The following is a 15711-nucleotide window of genomic DNA, read 5'->3' as shown; positions in this document are numbered from 1 at the left end:
TTCCACAGACTGCATGGTTACTTTGATTTAGACTTGTCCATTTAGCATATCTAAATATTTTTATATTTCAGGGACTTAATATTTTTTCATAATGGTCAGCTTTTTACTTTAGGTCTTTCATAGACCTCCATATTTCCATACAGTACATAGCTGTGTATGAGGTTTTGAGCATATTTTCAGTCTTTCCAGAAGCAGCACACTTACAAATTTCATGGCTTGATTAACCTAATTTTGGGAGTCGAAAACATTTCCAACAAAGTTATTTGTCAGCTTTGGTATATAAAATGATCTCATCTGAAGTTATCAAACCTGACGCCTGTCTCTAGAATGCAAATCAATCCTCTCTACATAGGTTTTTGGCCCAGTTCTTCTCAGAGCTACCAACTTCATTGCAGTATCCATGAGCTCCATTATCTCTATTTGGATATTCACTCTCCTTATGTTACCATCTGGAATGGGCAGAGGAAGCCCACTGAACATGCTTTCATCCATGATGTCTGTTCAGACAATGGGCAAAAATATTTGCACATACTTCAGTCACCACACTTCTTCGTTCACATATGCTTAAAAGCACTTATATAGCCTAGCTCTATAGGAATCCACGGAAAAAGAGAAACATAAAAGTAAGAGCAAATTCTTTTATTCCTGGTAGACAAAACACTCATATACCTCTGAATGAAAGCACATTAATACATCACTCAGTGTTTATAATAATTTTATAGAAATGTTTAATACAAATAATTCATTTGTACATAGGCACAAGTAACAAGAATACTTCACATATCAATTTATCAAAAATGTCATGAAAAAAACAATATTCCAATCACAAAAAGTGTTATAATACCACCAATTAAAAATGTGTATATGCTAAGCACTTGTAATATTAATATCAATCAACCATTATACATACATAGCCATCACTCACTCTTTCCTATGTACATCGCCGTCAGTCATTACCGCATAAATCAACCATACAAATATGAAATCACTCTCAAACCAACCTCAATATGATATTGTTTGAATCTCTGTCTGCATATACCAATGACTCAATGCTGGATCTGTAATTTATTAACACTCCTTCAGTCGCTAAAAACTTTGGGGGCCGATATTAAAAGTTATGCGTGCCTTTCCCCCACCTTTCCCTCCCTTTCCCTATCTAACCCACCCCCCAGCCCTACCTAAATCCCCCCCTATCTTATGTTGTCGTTACGCCTGCCTGTGGCAGATGTAACTTGTGCGCGCCAGCCAGCTGCCGGTGCGCCATGCCCCAGCACAGGCCACTGTGCCGGAGCACTCGGCCCCGCCCCCAGACCGCTGCCATGCCTACGGCCATGCCCCCGGCCATAGCCCCGGACCGCCCCTTTTTCGAAGCCCCGGGATATACGCGCGTCCTGGGGCTTGCGCACACAGGGGTAGATTTTCGGGGATTATGCATGTATCTTAAGTGCGTCCCTTTGAAAATCTATCCCTTTGGTTTCATATTCGGTAGAACGTTTATTTATTTATTTATTTATTTAGAGTCTTTTAATATACCGATGCTCAAGACCAGGTCTTATCGTAACGGTTTACAATAAACCAGGGGGAACCAGTTAACAATGAAAGCAAAAAGTTACATTATAACAGGGAAGTGGAACTAGGCTTGTTAGCAAAAGGATAGGATAAACAATTTCTAACTGGAGAGAAGAGGGCATATAAGCAGGAGAAAGTGCTTACAAGGTAGGAATTATATACAAAGTGCAGCATTTGAATTATATATGAATTTACATTGTGTATACGATTAAGCATGTTTTATCAAAGTGCAATAAGGCGAGCGAGCAGTTCCTTTGAGTTGCAGAAAGGGACGCAACCGAGGGGTATGAGACTGTGTGAGTGACCTTGAGGCTTCTTCAAGGGTATGCTTGGGCGAACAGCCAAGTTTTTAATTTTTTTCTGAAAGTGATATGGCAATGTTCCTGGCGGAGATCTGGCGGGAGAGAGTTCCAGTGATGCGGCCCAGCAGTTGATAGTGCTTGTTTTTCAATAGTGTTGTGCAGAACAGATTTTTTTGGGGGAACCTGGAGGGAGTCTCTGTATGCAGCTCTGGTGGGTCTTGCAGAGGAGTGTGGTTTGAGGGGTATGGTAAGTTGAAGCGAGGATTCCTGAAATAAGGTTTTGTGGATAATAGTAAGAGTCTTGAATAGAATTCTGTAGCGAATGGGTAGCCAGTGAAGGATTTTTAGAATCGGGGTGATGTGGTCCATGCGGCGGGAGTTTGAGAGGATCCTGGCTGCAGCGTTTTGCAGCATTTGAAGAGGTTTGGTAGAAGAGGCCGGGAGACCAAGCAACAGCGCATTACAATAATCAATCTTTGAGAATAGTATGGCTTGAAGGACCGAACGGTAGTCGTGGAAGTGTAGGAGAGGTCTTAATTGTTTTAATACCTGTAGTTTGTAAAAGCCTTCTCTGGTGGTGTTGTTGATGAATTTTTTAAAGTTCATTCTAGAGTCTAGGTAGGCCCCAAGGTCTCTCACTTGATTTACTAGAGGTGTTTAGTGGACAAGTTACTAGAGGTGTTTAGTGGACAAGTTATCCTTCTGCCAGCAGGTCTAAAGTTATGCGGCTAACTTAGGGGATTGTTTACCAAATTGTGTTAGGGCCTTATCACGGGATCTAACATCTACGATAACACTGTAACATGGGCGATAAATACTGCATCACAAAATTAATATTTGAGTGGAAGGAATAAATGGAAATGAGGGTCAGCCTAACATGGCGTGCAATAGAATAACATAGGAAATACCTACACCTTTTTGCTGTGTGTTCTTGGCCAAAACGGTTTTTATCGCAAATGCCAATTCAGGAGGGGAGGGAGGGAGAGCAAGCCTTTGTGAAGGCTCACATCTAAGTCAACTTTTTATACCACTGCAAGAGGCGGCATTATGAACTTGGGGTGAGGTTTGGGAGTGGGGGAGGTTTTGGGGGGCTGTTTTACATGCACAGTCATAAGTACAAACAGCATAGTTGCCATCGTGAAGATTTTATGTGATTTGGAGTGAGGTAAGTCTCACAAAGATGAAATTTCTACAATGTTCTCTCGCCTTAGCTTGATGGACTCTATAACAGGGTACTATCGAGCTAGAGCAAGAGAACATAGTAGAAATCTCATCTTTGTGAGTCTTTCCTCACTCCAAATAACATCAAATCTTCACCGAGGTGTACTGTGCTCTTCGTACATCTCACTCTGCATGTAAAACTGGCCCCTAAACCAACACCAACACCTCATCTTGAGCTATTAGCTGGCCCTCGTACAGTGATATAAATGCCAAAATGCAATTTACAATATTTATCGCAAACTGCATTATTTATTTATTTATTTATTTAGAATTCTTATATACCGACATTCCTGTATGAGATACAGATCACACCGGTTTACAGTAGAACAGAACAGCCGCGATTGAGCAATACATTAAACAATAAGTTAAACATTAAATTAGGTTACATTAAACAAGAGAAAATTTCAAAGGATATCAATTGGGAGTGCCAAATAAAAAACATTAGAAACATTAGAAAGTCAAAACATGGGTAGTATAATAAGAGCAGGAAGAAGGAGACGGCATTGGCGGGAAGTCATGAGATAGGGGGTGGGAAGCACGGGTAGAATTTTGAGCCATGGTTGAGTCCTTTGAACTGTGTTAGGGAGCTCTTATGTTTCCGGGAAAGCTTGTCTGAAGAGCCACGTTTTTAGGTATTTCTTAAATGTTTGATGGCAGCATTCAAGGCGTAAGTCCGGAGGCAAGGTATTCCAAAGAGTGGGCCCTGCAGTCGAAAATGCCCGTTTTCTTAGAGTGGTCTTGGCTGGAGGGGCATATACGGAGCCTTTGTACGCCCTTCTAATCGGTCTATCTGAGACATGTGGACGTAGTTGAGAACTAAGTTTAAGTGGGGCAATGTTATTTAAGTCCTTGTGGATCATCATGAGGACTTTATAAGAGATCCTAAATTTGACAGGTAGCCAGTGAAGGGAGTGAAGTATGGGAGTGATATGGTCTCTTTTGTTTGAGTTGGTAAGTATCCTAGCAGCGGCATTCTGGACCATCTATAAGGGTTTGATAGTTATTGCAGGGAGGCCAATTAAAAGCGAATTGCAATAGTCTAATTTAGCGAAGATAATAGATTGTAGTACCAAACGGAAATCTCTAAAATGCAAGAGAGGTTTCAGTTTTTTGAGTACTTGGAGTTTAAAGAAACATTCTTTCGTAGAGTTGTTGATGAATGATTTTAAGTTGAGTTTGTTGTCCAGCCAAACCCCTAAGTCTCTGACAGAAGGGGAAAGGTTGATAACTGTTTTGGCGAATTGAGATGCGCCGGGTGAATTGAGGGGAGCTTGGTTTTCATCTGGTGAAATGATGAGGATCTCGGTCTTATTTGAATTGAGGATTAGGTTTAGGCTAGCGAGAAGATTGTTGATCGATTGTAGACAACTGTTCCAGTAGGCCCAGGTTTTTTGAAGTGAATCAGTGATTGGGAGAAGAATCTGGACGTCATCAGCATATAGGTAAAATGTTAATTTTAGATTGGAAAGTAAATGGCAAAGTGGAAGCAGATAAATGTTAAAGAGGGTGGGCGAGAGGGATGATCTTTGTGGGACTCCCAGTTTGGATTTGATGGCGTGTGATTCCTTATTGTTGATCCTGACCTTATATGATCTGTTCTCAAGGAACGACTTGAACCAGCTGTGTGCCACTCCTTGGATACCAATGTTTGATAGACACTCCAGAAGGATAGAGTGATTAACGGTATCGAATGCTGCCGATAGGTCGAGTAATGCCAGAAGGTATGGTTGTTTTCTTTCCAGATTAAGAAGGATGGTGTCCGATAGAGAGGTTAAAAGGGCTTCAGTGTTTTGGGATTTTCGGAATCCAAACTGGAATGGGGAAAGAATGTTGTTCTCCTCAAGGTATTCTGACAATTGTTTGTTTACAATTCTTTCCATGATCTTGGAGATCAGAGGTAGATTCGCTATAGGACGGAAATTTGCAGGGTCAGAAGTCAGAAGGTTAGGTTTTTTTAGTAAGGGTTTGAGGATGGCTAGTTTCAGTTGGTCAGGAACTCTTCCTTGTGTCAATGAAAAGTTAATGATATCCGCTATAGATTTTGAAATAAAGTTTGGAATGGAGAGAAGAAGATTGGAAGGTATTATGTCCAATGGGTGTGATGAAGGTTTGAGCTTCTTAAGGATATTTTCAATTTCCATGGAAGATGAGGTCTCGAATGAATTTAGAGTACTGTTGCAAGTGAGAGTTGAAATGCTGGGGGGGAGGCATGTCGGTACGGGAGTAGACATGGGCTTGATGAGGTTAGCTATCTTGTTCTCAAAGAAGATGGCCAGCTCTGTAGCTTTATTAAGTGCTTGCTCATCAGGTATGGAGGGGGGAGAAGGTTTTATAAGCGATGAAACATAAGAGAATAGGGCTTTAGAGTCAAAATTGAAGTGGTGAATTTTTTTGGAGAAGTCTTGTCATATCGTACAGCTCAATGCCAGGAAAAAATGTATAATTATTTCCAGTGTTAAAATTTTGCATTCATGCCATACGGTAACGAATTTCACATGCATTAACACTATAACGCATTTTGATGACTGATCCTAATAGATGAATAACTTGTGAGTTATCCATCTAAATGGCTTTTGAATATGTACCCCTCTATAAACTGCTGCATTTCTTAATGCACTCCAATTCTTATCCTTTCTCTTTCTTCTCAATACTTGCAATATAGATGGACAACCCCAAAAAGGGTCCCTTGTTTCACTAGAATGGGCTTCTTCAGGGGGAACTAATAACCAAATCCTACAATGATACAAAACTTTCATTCAAAAATTTCACAGATTAGCATTACTACCAAACCCTTAGTCCCCAGAATAAATATTTACTAAAACAAAAGGTATCCTTTTCAGAAATAGGAGGATCTTTCTGGATATATCATCTCGACACTCTTTCCAACCAGGGCATCTCATATGCTTTATTTCATATTTATTTCAAAGTGCAATGTGCCTGCAAGCATAGGTAATATAACTTATTACAAAAAAATTAAACACTTAAAGAACAAATACTATCATATCAACCTTCAACATAGTATCAAAATTACACATTTAAATATATCAAATATCTTATAATCAGATGTTAAATAAGACATTATACAGGTATTAAGGAAGATTTACATATATGCAGAAGTTCAAAAACTGAAAATATAATATTCCATTGTCTTTGAACATATTGTGTGGTTCTTGTTGCTTTATCAGCAACACTGCAAAGCAAGGAAGAATTATCCCTTCAGTAAAAAAAAAAAAACCATGCTTGCTTGTTACTTTTCCGAAGTTTTAGGCTCTACCAACTCGCCTATGAAATGATACTTTGACAGCTTAGAACCAACTATACAAAGCAATTACCACAGCAAGGGCATAGGGACAGTAATTTTGAGATGCTCTTCTCCTTCACACAGCACAGCTACCTTCAGCCTTCAACAGTCTATGACCCAAAGTACACCACCATCATAGGAGAAGCATATTGTAAACCGATACGATATGATTGGTATCATGAGTGTCTGTATAAAAAAGCCCTAAATAAATAAATAAATAAATAAATATTACATACAACTATAACATACAACACCACTAACCACACAAGAAGAATCTGCAGCTATGTGGCCAAGAGTTTTTGTTTAAACATTTTTTTTCCTGTAAATACCTTGTTATACTATCTGTTCAAGAAGTGCAGTAAATGAAAGTAAAGATATCAGTAATGAACCCTATGTTGATGTGTGTATATATTGTATGAAGAAGGAATGTGAATAATATACTGCATGTGCACAGAATAGGGCACATGCTAGTTTAATAGTGCTATAGTATTTAATAGTGCTAAAATTAGTGTGAGTGAATATGCTTGATAATGTAATTCTGCTATATAACAATATTATCTGTGGTCTTCTGATCTCCCAGTCCTGGGATCCAGTATGTCATTTATATGTACTGTAATAGAGAAAATGAAAGATGTATATGCAAGAACAGGTTTGTATGCATGCAGTGTGTGGAGCACACACTAGAATGAGAATGAAAGAGAGAGGGAGTGAGAATGTAAAGTTGTGAATGAAAGGATAAAGAAGCTGAAATTATGATAAAAGAGATGGCATGTGATGGCATAGGACAACGGCTTCCATTCAGTCCTCAAGGTCCACCCAGCCACTCTGGCTTTTAGGATGTCCACAGTAAATATACTACAGTAGTTGCTGCTCAGATTTTCCTCTAGTCACCATGCAGTGCTCCCAAAAGACTTTAAGTGACTCAAGCATCAAGTGAAATGAAACCAGAATACCATATTTGTAGTGTAGTATGTAACTATAAATACATTGCACTGTCAAATTACCCTGGAATGTGCAAGTGGCATTTTATTCATTTATCTGAAATAGTGTATTCTCATTTAAGGTACTATCTATCTATAAAGTGTTTATAAAGAATGTGTTAATATTATTGATATTTTCCAAAAGTGCAATCAACTGCAAGAATTGTTGATAAATGTCTTTATTGCTATATTATATGTCTGAAGTGTTCCTAGATGTTGTTTGTTAAGCTTGCCAATAAGTGCCTCAACTTTTTAACTGCTATAACATCTACCTCTGTTTAGTAAATTAGTAATAGACACTTGTAACACTTTTACCATAATAATACCCATTTCAGTAGAAACAACATAGAAGGAATCCTTTATTGTAAACATTACCCAACTTTGTAACATTCATACAAGACACTTTTAAGTTCCTTGAATCATGCTTTATGTAGTTTTAGGGTATATCCATCTGATATGATCAGTGATATGCAAATTTAGGGCCAGATGTATTAAGACGTTTTCCCCATTTTGGACCAGACGCACGTAGTATTTTTTCCATGGACTTAAAATAAGGAAAAACTGTTAGTTCAGGGGTGGCCAACTCCGGTCCTCAAGAGCCTCAAACGGATCTGGTTTTTAGGATATCCACAATGAATATGCATGAGACATATTTGCATACAATAGAGGCAGAACATGTAAATCTATCTCATGCATATTTATTGTGGATATCTTGAAAAGCAGACTTGATTATGGCTCTTGCAGACCAGAGCTAGCCATCCCTGCATTACTACTTCTGGTCCTGTGTGTCTGTGAGGAAAATGCTTAGCACATCAAGGCCTAAATGTACTCCTTATCTCATCGACTTACAGAATAAAATGACTGCGCTAAGAAAATGTATCAGGATTTGTAAGTTATGTTTGTGTGAATGTTTGAATAGTCTGTTGATTTGCTACTTAGTGGTCATTATTTATTTTTATTTTTTTTTATTTAAGTAACTTGCTCTTTACTGCAGAGAATGCACAACTACACTAGAGCCTTCCATATCCCATGCTTCTTTCTGAAATGTTTTGCTTTGTCCTTTTTCGAGTGTGGTCTTGCTGTGGACTTTGCGGGTTTGTTTACGAGTGCCATGTGCTTCTGCTACATCTGCATTGTCACTGTTATGGTATTTTTTTTCTTTCTTTCTGTCTGTTTCTTCCACAGGAGTTTAACAAGTAATCTTCCCAATGTGAATCTACCAAATGTGAATCTCCCTAAAGTTCCAAATCTGCCAGTTAATCTCCCACAAATGCCTAGCTTTTCCGCTCCGTCATGGATGGCTGCTATATATGATTCTGAGTGTGTATTCAGTTCACATTAGATCTAATTTAAAATTTCAGTCATCTTGGCATGGATATGTATTGTTTATTCCTATGCAGTTATTAATTATAGCTTTAAAACAAAGTCATAGACAAGTAAACACTTTTTACTAAAGGTATTAATAGTAAATTATTTGTATAAAGTACATTGTTTGCAGTAATGAATTTTAACAACACACTATGATGTATATTGTTGTTGCCCGGTACACCTTGAAATGAATTAACACAAACCTTTTTCACATTACTTTTATCTGGATATTTTAGAGAAAAAAAAAAAAAAGGTGAGATTCAACACAGTTCAGGGATCTTTCCAAAATATTGTTTCTTTTGCTAGGGAATGAAATATCATGTACCCAATTGTCCATCTTCACAAGTGAGTTGGATTTTTGTATATGTCTTTTACAATCACATATTCATGGAAAGACAACCTTGTAATGTATACAATTAAGTTTGTACCTGAATAGGTGACAATTGTAGATCTACACTTCAGTCTTAACAGATAAGGACAGACCTTTCTATAAAAAATTGATATTGTATAATTACTATAAATTAAAAATCCATTGCCAAATGGGATACATTGGGCCTGAAAATTGCAGTTACTTTAATGTCTTTATATTTACACTCATCACACACAATGAATAACATTAATGTTCATATTCTTGGACTCTTCATTTTTTAAATTATATTAAGGAATTTTGATTGTTTTATATGATAGACATATGATATAAATGCTAAAAATGATGTCTCATAATCAATAAGAAAATTTTGCATATTAGACAGTAAAGATCATCTTTCTTCCTGGCCTACTTCAGTATTTATCTCAGGCTTTATTTGCCAAAAATTCCTGAATGGACAAAGTCAATGATTATGTGAAGACAGCCAGTCCATAACCTTTTATTTCATTCTGCAAAAAGGATGGTCAGAAACTCCAATTCCTGAGAGCCCAAGGGAGTCTGGTTTTCAGAGTAACCAAAAATATACAAATTAAATAGATTCTTAGACCAAAAGTATGTGTGCGAACACATCTGATGAATATTCCTTGCAGAATTCTTGTAAACCAGATCTGCTTGTCACTCTAGAGGAAAAGCATTGCCTAATTCTAAATTAGCAGATGTTTGATTGTCCAACAGAGATTTATTCCTGTGCATATTTGGATTTGAATTGTAGATTTAATTACTTGCCTTCTTAAATCCAAGCTCAAGGCATATTACAAATCTGGTACAGTAGGTAGTTCCCTTCCCCAGAAGGTTTATAATTGAAGGGCCCTAACTAAGTATTTTTCCCATAGTCACAAAATAGGAGAAAATCTTTACTAAATAAGCCCCTAAGTTTGTACCTGAGGCAATGGAGGGGTAAGTGACTTGTCCAAGGTCACAGAGTGTTAGTGGGAGAAGCAAGATTTTAACCTTGGCTTGCAACTCACAAATCATTTCCAAAGACATGTATGGCCAAATATTATGTAGAACTATGTAATAATATTACATCTCAAGTTTCTACAGATATGCCCTTATTAATATACTTCTAATATTTTGCATTCTGAATTTCACAGAACAGAGCTTTCGATACCAATAATTTCTCCTTTTCCCAGAGAAGGCATGATTATAAAATATATGCTGATCTTGGGTGGTGAGGAGATGTGGGTTCTGGAGCAATCCCCTGTTACTTGTAATTTCCGTTGCTTTTGTTCCATGTAAACCGAGGTGATGTTTCGACTAACATCGGTATAGAAGACTTTTAAATAAATAAATAAATAAATAAATAAAATAAATTCAGCTAGAATGGGACTCCTGAAATTTAAGAGTGGTAAGGTGGGGGCCATCCTGAGATTGACGAGCAGGGGAGGGAAGCCCTGAAATGGAAGAGCAGTAGGTTCCCTCCTGAGTATGAGATGTCTATATTGACAGTCTGTTACTATAACATCTGGTCAAGAACTGTGTTGCCTTTGCCTCATGGCCTGCTGCAGTTTCTGGATCTCAAGAAATAGGAAGTGTTGCCATATGATGGGCATTTGACAGGGGGGGGGGGGCTGGGTTACCTTTGCAATATGGGGCTAAGGGCAGTTGCCCATGTGCAATTTTTATAGATAGATAAACTGTTTTTTGAAATTATATACATGGAACTAAAGAGCTGAACAGCATTTAAGATCATTCCTGTATGTAATAAGAGACATTTTCTATAGCTCACTTTATAAACTTGAAGCATATGGCTTTATTCTTTATTCAGTAGTATGAACCTAATTCTCTTCTGCACATATTATTAACTTCTTGTGGAATAAAGATTGAACAACATGAGTAATCAAGGCAGAGATAATCATGGAGATCCATGGTGAATCGACTCCAGCATCATACACATTTGCTTATTGTACTAAAGATATGGACTAATGGGTTTTTCAATATTGGGTTAATGTGAGATATTAGTAAGTGTGAAGCTACTACAATACCCTAAACATTTTAAAGTGAGTTTCATGTGTAGATTTTAACATCATTTAACCCTGTTCCCTATCTAATAAATGTTAATATGTATATTTCTTAAATAAGCAAACTAGGGTTTAGCAGTTCCACACCACACTTTGACTCCTGTACAACAGCTAATTATAGGCTTGTTAGGATTTGTCTTAAAGAATAAATTGACACATTTTCAAACAAAAGCATTATCAAAAGTAAAAAAAAAAAAAAGTGGTCTTTGCTGACAGTGAATGTTTCCAAGGTCTACAGCATGTTCTAGGAAAAGAGTCTTAGTCCTTTTTTTTTTTTTTTTTTTTTTTTTAAATTTGCAGTTTTCACAAAGACACAACACCTATATTTACAACAAAAAAAAAATACCTTTGATTGGGTTCTTTAAGCTTTTCAGCTTCTGTGAACAAAATTAACTGGCTAGGAATGGGAAACATGAGAAAACACTAGATTGATATTCCTCAAAATAAAAGCTTAGGAAACTGGCAGCAGAAAATTAAGCTTTCAAGTAAATACAAATCATATTCATGCTAAGATGACTGTATTAAAGGCTAGATTAGGCAATAGCTGAAAAAAGTACTTGAAAGCATTTATTATTTCCCCTTTGTGCATGAAATGTGATATTGTTTCTGAAAAGATATGAATCAAGACATGATGATACAGCAAACAATGGCTCTAATAAATTTTAATCTGCGTGTTAAACTCATTTCCAAGCAAAAAAAAAAAAAAAATCAGCATGCACTGGAAATCATCTTAGTGCAATTGCATTAATGTGAATAACCCCATCTCAAAAATAAGAATTTTTGAAGGATATACAATTTTGCTTATATTAAAAGACAATGAGCTCTTCATAGAAAAACAAAACCTTGGGAAGATATTTTAGAAAACTCTTATGCCAGATGGGTGTCAAAATATTGTTGCAAAAAATACCAATTATTCATGCATACTTGATAGTTTAAAACATGAGACTGTACCCAGTTCCAAAAGCAGAGAAAGAATTTAGATTAGTAAAAAGTTTCAGTTTGAAGTAGAATGACCTGAAATATAAATAACGTGTCACTTATAGGTAACCCTATATATTATTCTTAAAATTATTTCCTACTGGAAAACAGAATGCCTGATTCTATATCTTTTCATGTCCCCAATCCCCTCTTACCACTTTTCATTATTAAGGATATATTTTAGTGCTGCTATTTCTTTCATGTTAGATACACCCTAATATGAAACTGATTTGTTTCTAAATTGTTGCCTTTGTTAGCACAGGACCCCAGGATACCCTTAGCATGTTGGGAATACGGTCTTCACCCTGCGATAGCCATGTGTGTGCTAGATATATTTTGCTCTGAAGCATTAACTCAATGCAGCTGGCATCTGTCACAATAGAAACACCCACTCTCATCTGTTTCTATAGACGATGTCAGTACAAGTGGTAATGCATGGTGTGTTAAACATCTTATAAATTACTGTGTTAGCATTAGTGGTATGCGAGGAGGGGATTGAAACTCTTGAAGCTTCATGTGCAATTGTTAAAAATAAAAATAAAGAGCAAGAGAGGAGAAGAGACAAAAAAAAAAAAGGGTTAGCGATCCAGAAATTTCTCTGCATGAACAAAACACAAATAGGTCCTGTATTTTACTTTGGAAGTGAAAGATTACAAAGATAATTGCACTAGAAAGAAATAAAACAGCTACACACAACAAGACTGAATCTATCTTCCATCTGTACGGAGGACAGGGTAAGAACACATTACTTTTGCAAGAATTTGGAGTTTTGCTGCTGAACAAAGACATTGCAAAAGTCAGCTGACCTATTGATGTCCTTCCAGTGGGCTGGTTTGTGAAAATGTGAAGTAACAAAGTAAACCAAAATCTTTAATACAAAATGTCTCATGTCCTTAGTGCAGTTGACTTATACCAATTTTTTTCCAGCTGTTCAAGAGAGAAAGCATGTCCTCGCTCACCACTTGTTAGCACTATCCTGTACCTGGTAGTCTCAAATTTCAGAATTGTATATTTAATGACAATGCATGAAACCCTGAATCTTAACAACTGCATATGTCCGTGTAGTTATTATGAGTCAAGGCTTTCCTACCACAGTTTGTAGCCTTAATTTGAATATTCACATATGTTAATGTGGTTATTAATTAAGGCTGATTTTTACCATACACTTCTTCCAGTTAACATGTGTGATTTATAATTCTATTTGTCTTGTCATCTGCTCTGGAAAGATTTGTAAGTGATAACAGCAAGATAGAATAGGCAAATGTATGGTAAAACTCAAAGTCCTGATGGTGGAGATCCCGACATTGTTCTGTGTATTAAACCACTGTGTTCCCCTCAGCATTTATGGTAAAACTGTCTACATCAGGTTTATGAAGGTCTGAGTCTATGACCTTGCGTTTCATTTCATCCTGCCAGTAATGGATCAGCCACCTCCGAGGATCTGTTTTGGAAACTTGATGCTTTGCAAACATTTATTCGAGATCTACATTGGCCTGAGGAAGAATTTGGAAAACATCTGGAACAGCGTCTAAAGCTCATGGCAAGTGATATGATCGAATCTTGTGTTAAGAGGTAAGAATGATTAACATGTCTGGGAAAAACTGCAACAGCAATTTATGGTAAACCTGTCTTCCTCTGGTTTGTGGACTCTCAAATGTATGGTAATTGTATGATTTGTGTACATTGCAATAACTGAAGAAACAGCTCCTGATACAGAGGGCCAAACCCAACTAGACCTTTGACGTTGGTGCTTGTCCCAGCAGCCCGCCCCTTCTTTCCTCATTGGCAGGGAGTTTCTGATGGGGGTAAGACTTCCAATGAAGGCAAAGAGGGTAGAGAAGACAGGCTGCGAGGGTCTTAAGGCCAGAAAAAGAGGACAGTACCGATTTGTAACAATTACAATTGAAACTCCTTGTCTTTCATTTTCATTACATAAGTACCCACTTAGAGCTTTTTAAAATCAGCCTTACCTGAGTAAAAATGGGTTTTACTCGAGTAAATGCATTTTACTCCAGTAAGTGGATTTTTGAAAATTGCTACAATCTATGCCATTGACTTGTCCTAGGATTTACTCACGTAAGTGCACTTTCATCCAGTAGATGGCTTTTGAAAATTGCTATGATAGTAGGTTACATTTATGCGCATAACTCCTTTGAAAATTACCTCCATAGTTTGAAGATAGAAACTCCCTCCCAGGAAATATGCATGGGGATTTAAAAATAAACTCCCCATGCATGTATTTTGATGGAATGGCCCCAGTACTGCTGCTTTTCCCCCATATGGTGAGAGGAGACAATTTTCAAAAGGGCTTTTGTTGCAGGTAAATATCCATTTACCAGTGGAGAATCCCTTTGAAAATTGCCTTCATGGATATAACCCCCCCTTTCCTCGGGGATCATCTTCAGACCTGCAGAGGGATGTGAGAGCCCCTGCTGCAGCCCTGCAAATCAATTGGGGACCAGACTATCTCTGGGAAGCCCAAGGGAAGACTTACCATGCAACAAAGTCCAAGGTCCACACCTAAAGTTGGTTCTAGAGTAGACGTTTATTGTAAACCCAAAACAAACAGGATTCTTCAGGTCAAAAAATCTTCAGTTAGACAACTTGATACAGTCCAAAATAAACACACACAGAATTCTTCACTTTCAAATCAGTTCTTTGAAAGTGATAAATCCAATCTTCAATATTCAGCCCCATGGCCTTCAAAACAAACCTTTCCTTGGAGCTTCCCCAGGAGAGATTTGCACCCTTTGATATCAGGGTCTCCTCCCTCTGATTGGCTCGTAGGTATCGTTTTCCAATCCTTTGATGTGAGCAACTTCTCATGCCTCAGGAGTCCTCTCACTTACTTAGACTCCCAAGACTCTTTCTAACAGATGCCAGGAAGCATCTTTTATAACTTCTCACCCCCTTTCCATTCCTCTTGGTGGGAAATTACCTCCTCTACATACTCCCTTGCCCCAACCCCTAATTAAGAGGAGGCTTGAAGCTTGCAAGTGCACTGCAGTAGTAGACCTCTCTGTACTTTAGATGACCTCTGACAGCAGGAACCCTCTAAGCACCCTTTTTAATTGACCTGGAGAGCTGGAGCCCTCCAGAAACTTCTTCCCTACTGATTGGTGACCCTAGTCAGGGTTACGTAGAGAAAAGATAGCACACAGCCAGCACTAAAACCTTATGAGAATAAAAATGTTCCATCCATAGTCAAATAAATCTGTAAGTCTGCTATAGGCAGTGAAGAGAACCCCCAGTGTCCAGACAGAAAGAGCCTTTAGAAAAGGAGATAAATCTAAAGATATCCCTTGAACCGTGCCAGCATGTTTTCATGCCTTCCGCAAAAAGCAAGAACATCTGAGATAGACTTTGTGTTTGTTGTGTGGGATAAAATTTTATAAGAATTTGATGTAACCAGGGAATGAGGAGGAGGGGGCTGGGGCTATGCTGGGAGTGAGACCACTGTTCCCACTAACATGAGTGGAAGGTTGCCAGCACTTATATTTATATATTTATTTTTTTTGTAAACCGCTTTGATATCAAATTGAAA

General features: G+C 37.7%; 1 protein-coding gene across 6 annotated transcripts in view; it reads left to right on the top strand.

Annotated features, from left to right (window-relative positions):
* The window catches only part of CADPS (calcium dependent secretion activator), a 1086201-nt gene that overhangs the window by 887545 nt on the left and 182945 nt on the right, over nucleotides 1–15711 (top strand). For 4 of the 6 annotated variants that reach the window (XM_029601007.1, XM_029601006.1, XM_029601010.1 and 1 more), the window contains 2 exons: nucleotides 8559–8693; nucleotides 13584–13739. In XM_029601007.1, coding sequence (XP_029456867.1) covers nucleotides 8559–8693; nucleotides 13584–13739 — 291 coding nt within the window. The remainder of the gene's footprint in view (nucleotides 1–8558; nucleotides 8694–13583; nucleotides 13740–15711) is intronic. The other 2 variants (XM_029601011.1, XM_029601008.1) reach the window with 1 other exon arrangement.

This window comes from Rhinatrema bivittatum, chromosome 4 (assembly GCF_901001135.1).
Source record: "Rhinatrema bivittatum chromosome 4, aRhiBiv1.1, whole genome shotgun sequence".
NCBI lineage: Eukaryota > Metazoa > Chordata > Amphibia > Gymnophiona > Rhinatrematidae > Rhinatrema > Rhinatrema bivittatum.
Note: the sequence above shows the minus strand (reverse complement) of the source record. Positions and strands in the feature narration are given on the sequence as shown.